At 41.0% G+C, this 10,371-nt stretch overlaps 1 protein-coding gene across 1 annotated transcript; it reads left to right on the top strand.

The window, feature by feature from the left end:
• The first annotated feature begins 148 nt into the window (after positions 1-148).
• Positions 149-9,960, top strand: snx21 (sorting nexin family member 21). Its single transcript, XM_063878830.1, has 6 exons — positions 149-313; positions 2,745-3,089; positions 3,248-3,444; positions 4,046-4,187; positions 4,506-4,671; positions 5,864-9,960. Exons 2-6 carry the CDS (start codon positions 2,777-2,779, stop codon positions 6,339-6,341), a joined length of 1,296 nt encoding a protein of 431 aa, XP_063734900.1. The 5' UTR covers positions 149-313; positions 2,745-2,776; the 3' UTR covers positions 6,342-9,960.
• Positions 9,961-10,371: the final 411 nt, after the last annotated feature.

Here is a 10,371-nt window from a genome sequence, read left to right as displayed (position 1 = left end):
GAAATGACTCTAACCCGTAAACATACTTGGTAATATAATCAAAATTCAGATTGTGATTCTGCCGCCACCTATCGTGTTGGTGGAGCATTACATGACCATATATGGTATATGTCCAACATCCAACGAGCCCCGCCTCCTGCGGCGGGCTGCAGCCGGAGTAGTTTCAGGGATCGGGATACTCAGCTGCGAGTGGACTCTAATGACACCAACCGGACAGGGCAGCCCCGGAGGTCCCTAACCGGAGCTTTTAAACGCTACATTTCCCTGCTGACATGGATTAACTGGACCGGGGTCAGTGAGCTTCAAGCCCAGGGTGAGTTCTCCAAAGTGAGCTTAGTAAATAAATCACCAGCAACCACATAAGCAAACTTGTTAGCTTGTTTGCTAACTTTGCAGTGGTGTGAGCTAACCAACGGTTGCCACAATGACATGTTGAACCACAGAAACGGGACTGTTTAACTTCTTAATGCTGGGTTGATTGTGAAGTCTAAAGTTAAACGTACCGTGGTGAGAAGGATAAACGGAAGCCTTGTGTATTAGCTTCAAGCCCCGGGTGAGTTGTCCAGTGCTAACTTTAGCTAACGTTTAATATCAATTACTTTAATGATAAAGAAAGCAAAGATAGCTATTAGCTTGTTTGCTAACTTTTCACCGCATTCTATTGAGCCGTTGTGTCCACAGCAAGTGCTCGTATCTTATTATTACTCTGTTACAAGTCAAACTCAACTTTCTATGCTGCAGGGGAACTTTTGAATGTTACTCCAGGTGTATTTAGAATCTTATTTAAGTGTTGGATTTATTTAAAATCATTAATAAAAAATGTGCAAAGTAATATATATTATATAGAGTAAAAGTATATGATTTACCTATGAATTGTGGTGGGTACTTAGAAGTACAACGTAGCAACAAATGAGTCCAATAACACTTGAGTAAATCTACTTACTTTACACCACTGCTACTATTTCTCTTCCTTTTTCTTTAGTTTTTTACCATCCAAATACAAAAAATAATGTGGATATGGGATGGGACTTCTCCTCAGGTGGTTGCTGATTTAATTTGAGAAAATCAGGATACATTTTATTGGCAAAGTTTGTGAACAGATATACCCTCAAGGATTTTTTTTGTACTACTCACAGATAAATGAAGGACATTTTCTTTATAGCATAGTTTTTGTACATTGGGATATTGTTCATTTTACTCTCGTACTTCTTCCACCACTTTTATACAGCTAAAAACAAGGACAACAGAGCAAAGGTAAAAAAAAACATACACATTTTAACCGTAAAAATACTCAATAACATAGTATCCCAATTTAGAAAAACTGACACCATCTGAAATACTAATATGAGGAAATAAAGTGTACTTTTCTCAGGTGTGTGATGAATTCGTTTTGATATCGGATGCACTATGCAGTCCTGCAGGTGCTTTAACACCTTAAAAAATCCACCTATTTTTAATTCAAAATGTAACGATGAGGGGCGCTTCCACTTTGAGACATTTGCTTGTTTAGCTTCTGTAGGCAATTATTGTTTCCGTTGAAAGACATTATGTTTTTTCCTATTGTATGAGGTTGCTGATTGTATTGGTACAACTGTTTTAGCCAGTTGACATTAGTGCAGACAGCTCAAAACTACACGTTACCCATCAGTGATTCAGATTGGTTCACTCAGTTGTTTGTAGACTGAACTGTTCTGTGTGAAGATAAACTTTGCTGATGACCTCCAGCTGTTTGGCTTTCCAAAGCGAGACACCTGCCATGTTGACTTTTCCTAATCTGTGACTAAAGGAAGGTCTGCAGGCCGGAGTTTGGCCGTGTGCTTTGTTTTCCTGGCTGCAGGCTGATGTAGCAATCCGCTGCATTATTAATGTGTGACATGATTTCCATTCAGGGAGGCCACCCTCTCTGTAACCGGAGCCAAGCTTTTAACTTAGCCTGCTGCCACTTTGTTTCCGATGTAGATCAGTGTGTCTGCAGAGCTGAAATGTGACCCAGTAGTTTTTAAGTGACCTGGATTGTAGAGAAAAATGTCCTATTGATCTTTACTGTCAACTATCAAGCTGAATCATAATAATTAGTTATCTTTCTGACATGTGCCAGACTTCTATATACGTGTTTACTTACCCTAAAATCTGTATTGACACGCAGTCATAGTGAACTTACTCTCGCTCTACATAGATTTTTTCAAGAAGCATCCCCTGGCATTCCCACTTCTCTTTCTTTGCACAACTTTTTCCATTCCTTTTTTTTTATTAACTCTTTAAATGTCTTCCAGAAGAGACTTCTATCTGAGTATGTGCAACATTATCCAACATTTGGTCCCTTCCTATGATCTTTATGACGTGTGCCCGCTGTGCGTAATAGATGAATAGAATTGTAATAATGAGTAGAAAATAGTACATTTTTAGTCTATAGTTCCTTCAAAAAGCATTCAAACCCATTCACATGTTGTTATTTAGCAGCTTCGTGCTGACATTGTTTAACTTGTCTTTTTACCTCGTCATTTGAAAAGTAAAACAGATTTATTTTGTTATAATTTCTTAAAAAGCTAATCATTAAATGTGGCATTCACATATTTATTGACTTTACCATGACACTGGAAAGTTTAGCTCTGGCGCCTCACATTTCTCTTATCATCTTGATATATATTGTTTGGAAAGGCATGGTTATGATGGCATTGTGACCAAAGTAAATATTCCTCTGAACTTTAGATGAGTAATAAGCCCTGTAACTGTTGTTCTCACAGCCCCCGCCCCCCCGCGGTGGCCAGGCGGCCTCATGGCGTCGCGGCTGCTGGACCGTCTGAAGCGCTCGCTGTTTAAAGAAGGTCAGGCGGCAGGTCCGGAGCAGGAAGCAGCATTTGGACAGAAGGAAGAGGAAGAGGAGGAGTTTAAAGAGGGCAGCTGGGAGGCGGAGCTGGAGGAGGAAGAGGAGTGTGTGACGGATCGGCTCGGGGGGACGCTGTGCTTCGACAGCGGGGGAGTAGGAGGAGGAGGAGGAGGGGAGGATGGAGCCGAGGGCGAGGGGTCGGGGCTGGACAGTGACTCCGACTTCCTGGGAGAGTCGATGGAGGAGGGGCTCAGCAGCACAGGTGAGGGGGGGTTCTGCGCATTTAACACAAACCTTTTCTCTCTCTCTTTTTGCAATTCTTTATTTAAGACATAGTTCAGACTTTTTGCCAGTTTCACTGATATAGACTCTGATGCCACGTGCTCATCTGACCGGTTTTTTCTCACCCGTCTCGTGCAGATGCCAGTCCTATGGCCGTGTCTCCGGCCGGCCCCTCCGCCTCCCTCCTGCTGACTCGGCAGCTTCAGGAGAGCTGGAGGTCTCTGCGAGGGCTTGGGGGAGGAAGCCCCTCCTCGGCTGGGAGGCAGCTGACGGACAACCTGCTGTTTGAGGTGACCGACGCCAGCGTGGTGCAGGAGGGCTCCGCTAAATACGTGGTGGGTTCAAACTGTCAGGGTGCGGTCCGACACCATAACACTTTATTGTTACATCAAGTATAGAATTTTATAATGTTGCTGTCCCGTTGATAGCAACCCCCCAAGTGATGATCCTTCTAGAGGACTTTAATAACTGAGAATAGTTCAGGTTTTTTTTACGTTATTGAGAGATGTCTTCCTTCAGAATCAAACAGAAAGCTTTCTTCTACGGCTGCCATTATGAGGTCATTTAGGGAAATGAAGCAGAGATTTCTAATGTCCAGACTTGAATATGCAAATAACCACACAGTGTGCCACAACAACATCCAGTTAGGGAAGTCAGAAAGTGGTATATACTCCAAACTCACACTGAATTCGTTCTGGAGTATCAGACTAGTTTGGTCTTACAGAAATAGTTTACATTTAAAAATGTCAATTAAAAGTCAGAGATTCAAAACAGCAGCAAAAGCCTGTCCTTTGAATAAACTCTTTACGCGCACACACCCTTTTCATACTTTTATCAAAAGACATTCCAAGGCGAGCGGCTACCTGAATATGCAGGACGTCTCAAAAAGGATGCAATAAAATACAGAGCAGATTCATCAGGTCTGTCTCCCTGCAGCTGTACACCATCCACGTGATCCAGTCCGGCGGCAGCGATAAGACTCCCGCCATTATCACTCGCCGATACTCCGACTTCCAGCGGCTCCACGCCTTGCTGCGCCGTAACCACGGAGACCAGATGGAGCGCGTCTGTTTCCCTCGTAAGTAGAAGTGATGTCATCTGTCCAAAGCGTGAAGCCATGGAGGTCTTCTTGTGATGGTTTTAGAAGCAATTACTTCAGTTTCAGTTTGTGTTCTGTGGGAACCATATTATTCTGAATTGTTTGACCTCTGAAAGGAAATAATTGGACTTTGGACGACTTGAGAAGTTGTTCCTTAACAATTGTCACACCTCTTTGTTGTAAATAAAAAAGTAAGCATAAATAAAAACGTTACATGTTTCCTGTTTGCAGCTGCAGTTGGAGTTAAAATCCCTCCTGAAACACCTAAACAACCACTTCCTGTTTTGATCTGTGCAGGAAAGAAGCTACGCAGGAACTTCACGGCGGAGACAATCGCTAAGCGGAGTCGAGCGTTCGAGCAGTACCTGTCTCACCTGTGTTCCATGTCTGTCCTGCGGGGGGCGCTGTGTGTGAGACAGTTCTTCTACCTGACCGACCTGCAGGCCGCTCAGCTGCTCATCAGGTAGCTCACACACCAACGTGAAGTTTGAGAATATAATAATCAATGAGGGAATCCGTTTCCATTTCAAACACTGAATGATGATGAGTCACAGCTCTGTTGAGACAGTGTTTAAACCTGCTACCTGACAGGCTGGTGTGTGTAATATATATTTACTCAAACATGTTTTAAAAGACACACTCTCTTATACCGGTATTCACGCTCTGTTTTTAAAAGCATGTCTCCTTAAGCCCGCCTAAAACATTTGACTCACTTTTGTGAAGGCATTAAATTATGGGTTGGCGAGCACTCCAGATACTCACATGTATGTGCAAAAGTACTAAATGATGTGTCCACGTTAAATATATGTGAAATTCTTGTAGACTGTAAGGCTGAGCAGTGAATCCATTAATATTGTTCTCTTAAATGTTTTTATTTACTTCATGGTATAAAAACAGGAATCAATAATAAGCGGGACAAATAAGTCGTACTAAAAATCAATAAAGTCCTACGGATACCCACCCTAATTAAAAGACGATTGGCCGTAGAGCCTGAACGCATCCTGAGCCAGTGAGGGAGGGGAACTGAAACTACAGAGCTGGTTAGTTTGAACTACTTAAATTGAAATGAGAGCCATCAATCGCAGCCTCTTCTATTACTTTCTAAGGTATTGTGAAACTCACTGAGTGTCCAGGGTTAAAGGGATAGTCTGGTGAAAATTGACCCCAGGGTCTTTTTCTGCATGAAAACTGATCAAGTAAGCCTCCAGAGAGTTGTTTTCGTTCATCAACCAGTATTGAGCTTGCCCGGAAAAACCGGGAGCAACGCTAATAGCCAAAATGGCTTACAGTGCATTCGATCGGGGCAGTGCACAGAACGCTTCCAAAACGGCATTTTTTAACCACTAACATTGCTCGAAATAGCACCAAACCTCTGCAGTAGCATGACTAGGGTCCCTACACATAAAACGGAGCACCAGCAACGTACTTTGCAAACCCAAAGTTTATTAAAAAGGACTGTTTTACAAGACTCACCAACTGCCCCCCATTCCAGCTCCTCTCCTAGGAAAGTCTGCACAAGTCGATTAGCGAATGCACCTGGTTGATGAACGAAAACAACTCTCTGGAGGGCTTACTTGATCAGTTTTCATGCAGAAAAAGACCCTGAGATCAATTTTTGCCGGACTATCCCTTTAAGTCTGTGTTGTCTCGTTGAGGGTGGGACGTTACCAGGAGGCCTTGGGTCCGCTGCTCAACGCCAAGAGACTGCAACACAAACTGGGCTGGGAGATTTACTATGAAAACCAGTCTCAGGCCCCGCCCCTGGCCTCCTCCCATTGGTTCTTCACCCTGGTCGGGCTGGCGAGCTGCTTCCAGGAAGTGGAGCAGCTGGAGGAGGCGCGGGATCACTGTGACTCCGCCCTCCGCGTCCTGACGCCCGCTGAGACTGAGGGCAGGTCCCTCCCACTCCAAGATAAGCCCCACCCGCTGACTGAAAAGCCTGACAGGCCACACCCTCTCCTGTTGCCGTTGCTACAGGCTGGGGTTCGGATGTCGTGGCAGACAGGCAGAGACAAGCGGCACTGGGAGGAGCTACTGCAGGAGGAGGAGCAGAGGGCGTTGCTCGACAACCAGCCAACCATCAGAGAGTTTCTGGTCAAACACAACCTGCAGGAGGGCGAGGGGGAGGGCTAGACACACACACACACACACACACACACACACACACACACACACACACACACACACACACTGCATAGTACAATCACGATGCTATAACAAGAGTGCTGAACCCACTGTGGAAAAAAACATCTGAGATTTAGAGAATAAAGAAGAAGTAAATTAATTAATTTAAAAAAGTTGGAATATTTTGGGAATTAACTCAAGTGAAAATATAATTTTAAATATACATTTTAAAAGTAATTACTATGACAGTCACGCCATAGTGTTGTGAATGAATCCTTGTATCAAACTTGGCTCTGAAAATATTTTGAATGTTTAAATATTAAGACTCTGAAAGAAAGAAAGAGATCTGCAATGTGACTAAAAAGTTGTGATTTTAATCGACAGGGATGTAATAATAATAATAATAAGGTGGTGTATAATATCACAATAGAGAGATTTAAAAAGTTATCAGATTATAAGGTGATAAAATATTTAGGTCAAAAATACATTTCAGAGGAAACAGTTACGAAGAAGCTCTGGGCTCGTTATATTATATATCAGAGCGTTTTGTTTTCAAAATCTCTGATACCTTCTTCCTAAAAGCTGCCGTTATGCTCCGCCTATGCACCATCAGTCATTCAATCATACTTTGAAAGCCTTAAACCAGTTCATTCATCATGGACGCGCTGATTCTTCAGGACGTTTCCGTGGTTCTATTCCAAAGTGCGAGCCGCTCGTATATTGTATTACTTTAAACAAAGTAAAAATGTAGTCACAATGCAAGTTGGCACTTAAACATCCTATAGAAACAAACAGATATATGAAGTATAGCCTATAATGAGCAGAGGAAGGATCACTAGTCTTCTTCTTCCCTGACTTTGTTGGTGTATTAGAATAATTCCTGTGGTTAACACCACCTGCAGATCTAATGTGAAACCCTGAGAGAAACCCAGCTTCTACCTGGAGCATTGTCTCTCTCTAGCACTTTTGAAGACATACACTATAGCCAGGACCGTTTACTAAATATCTTGCTTTGTTATCAAGAGGACTCGAGGATTGTAATCATTTAATGCACTTTCTTTCAAATGATAAAGAGCATCTTGGATGTGTTCACATGACAGTTTCAACAGTGAGAGAGGCATTCAATCATCACTCAAACACTTTGCTCTCCGCTCACAGCAAACCATCAGTAGGCTCATATTCACAAGGCCAATTGTGCTGCTTCTTAGGGATGAATATGTTTCAGTGTGAGACCTGGAGTGGATGAGTGGATAAGGGATAGAAACAGATGTGAACATTCAATTGTTTTACTATCATGTTGCGAGACAGGCGATTAATAAGGGACAAGATGAAGGCACTTCCACTTAAATGAGGGACAATTATAAAGCAATTGAGCAGGATTAAATTTAAACTGACTGGAGACTACAGTACAAATCCCTCCTCCAGACTTCATAACATTTAGATGATGGGAATTCAAATGTTTCGCTTCAAATATCCATTTAATGGACTGTGGGGATGCTTCACAACCAGCAATATACAAGTACAGCATTAGCACATATACAAGTAATACTCATTTTATACTCAGCTTTGCTCGGTTTTCTAATGTCCCGATTCTTCTCGACGCTTCACTTAGTAAACAATCTCCATTTCTCCGACAGAAATCAGGTCATAGAAATGGCAATATCGTGACGGTAATTAACAAGCTGTTTTGCACAAAGCTACGGAGCCAATGGGATTCATATTGTGGTAATACATATATTTTAAAGTAAAATGCACAACTTCAAGTAGAATATACATCTGACGTTTGGAATAAGAAACGCACTCAAAGTAAAGCAGCTTGTAATTCTAAGTGGCTGCGTTTATGTAAGGCTTTACAGTTTGATGCTTTTATTTTGAAGGTCAGATGGTCATGTGATTGCTCTGTTTACAGCTCCATTCAAAGACAGCATTTCTTCTTGGTTACTAAAAATGTAAACTCAATGTGACTGCTTATAATATTTAAGAGGATGATATACCACAATACAGAGCACAAAACAGGAAACTGAACCTGGACACTCCATGTTTCGTGTCTCAGAGACGCTTTTATTGGGGGTTTTTTGTGTCTGATTGATTTTGAGAGGCTCATATTTGTTTTTTGATTTTTTTTAAGCCCATAAAGTTTTAATTAGGCCTCATGCAAGAACTCTTAAAGGGACACTTCATCCAAAAATAGATATACACATGTTTCTTCTTACCTCTATTTATTAATCTAGATTTTTATGTGAAAACTTGTCTCGAGTTACTACGTCATGTTTTCTTGAGAGAGACATTGCTGTTGAGATTTATAAAAGATATTTAATTCCTTAACCTTTTTCTTTGTTGATCCGGTTTGCCCATAAAAGAGCTCTAAGTGTGACTAAGCAGACACAACTTATTAACTTATTGATTGATGAAAATGTCTATTATACTCGTTTTCAACAATATATTATAGGTCTCAGATATATACAAAACAAGTCTCTGAAATATCAAACTGATCATGCATCGTGGCATCCCATAAACCCCTCTGTTTCAGCCCTGTTCCAAGTGTGCTGATTCTGTGTCTTTAGCTTTAAATGCTAATGAGCTGCTGCTGGCCACGCCCCTCTGCAAGATGATTGGTTGTTAAAAAACACAATGAGTCACTAAGTGTTGAAATCTGATCAGCTCACTTTCAGAGGGTTTTTATAAAGATGGATCAGGACAAAAAGAGAGGCGGTCTCAAACTATTATCACGGAGGGGACACGTGTTTATGGATTCAAGACGTTGCGCAATAGGGGACCTTTTTAAATCAAAGAACACGTTATTAAACAAGATGCACGTCTCAAACTAAATATGTTGGGTTTTATTTAGTCTCTTTTTATTAGATTTTATATTGTGGTTTAACTTCATATGTATTTATATTCATTTCAAATGGAATAAAGGTGTTTTCCCTGAAAAACTCTAAACTTATGAAAGTACAAATCAGCCACTGTTCTGATAAGTTGTTCTTGCATGAAGCCATCAATATGCCTGGAAATGTTTGGACACATTTTGGTGAAAAACTAATAATTGTAGTTGTTAAATTCATTTAATGACAGCCTCTGGTGCTTTGTGTGCCTTCCTTTAATGCTGCATGTTTGTGAAATAATAACACATCTTTTTGGTTTTCATTCTGACTAAAGGTTTACATGGTCAGCTCAGAAATGGCCACAAACGGTTCAAAGTTCATTTCCAATGCAGTCTCTTATTACGTTAAAATAAGACAAACTCTGATGTCATTTAGTAAACTCCACTTCTTCACATTCACCTTTTCAAGTGAAAGAATGTTTACCTTTTTGAGTTTTATGTAATCATCTGTTTTGTCCTTGTTGTGTTTCAGTTTGAGAAGTGTGTGTGTGTTCAGATGCATTTCCTCTGAAAACCAAACATCATTTAAACTCCAGTTTACCACAAACAGCTCCCGTCTGTGAAAAGCCAAACTCATTTCCACTCCGGTAACACTTTAAAGTCCTCTTCCCCCCAGTGGGGAGGCAGCCCGTCTGTCTGTGTGGACATTTTTTTACGATATGGATTTAGCAGAACATCTTCATGGAGCGATATACAAGTATATTTTTCAAGTATCTTTTCTGTAATAAATGTGTTTAAAAAAAATCAGGATTTGTCTTTATTTATTTCTCCATGTGGCAAACACCGTAATGTGGCTTTGCAGAGATAAACAGTGAGCCATTTCTGTGTTTCCTCAATGAAAATGCATGGTTGACTAAATGTTGAATAAAAAAAAAGGTAAAGCAGTGTTCGAAATTCAGGGGGAAAAATGCCCCGAAAAATCTCAGAAAGACCCCTAACAATTGCAAATGAGATGAAAGTTATACATTTTCTTTGTATATATTTTTAAAAGTTAGTCCGATATCCTTATCCTGTATTATGTTTTTGATTCTATGTCTGTTTACGTGCAGTCTTCACATCTGGTAACCTGCAGCTCAGAGATTTTTCCAGAAGTGAAATGGAGTCCAGTTGAGGCTTAAATGATGGTTTTATGTGAACCCATTTTCATCACGTTTT

Source organism: Eleginops maclovinus, chromosome 1 (genome assembly GCF_036324505.1).
Source record: "Eleginops maclovinus isolate JMC-PN-2008 ecotype Puerto Natales chromosome 1, JC_Emac_rtc_rv5, whole genome shotgun sequence".
Lineage (NCBI taxonomy): Eukaryota > Metazoa > Chordata > Actinopteri > Perciformes > Eleginopidae > Eleginops > Eleginops maclovinus.
This window is presented reverse-complemented; position numbering and strand designations above follow the sequence as displayed.

What these genes read in the sequence shown, in the direction of transcription:
- snx21 (XM_063878830.1), top strand. Translation starts at nt 2,777, where the DNA reads ATGGCGTCGCGGCTGCTGGACCGTCTGAAGCGCTCGCTGTTTAAAGAA. An exon ending in AGGGCTCCGCTAAATACGTG is followed by an intron (nt 3,445 to 4,045) that starts GTGGGTTCAAAC and finishes GTCTCCCTGCAG; the next exon opens with CTGTACACCATCCACGTGAT. An exon ending in GCCGCTCAGCTGCTCATCAG is followed by an intron (nt 4,672 to 5,863) that starts GTAGCTCACACA and finishes TGTCTCGTTGAG; the next exon opens with GGTGGGACGTTACCAGGAGG.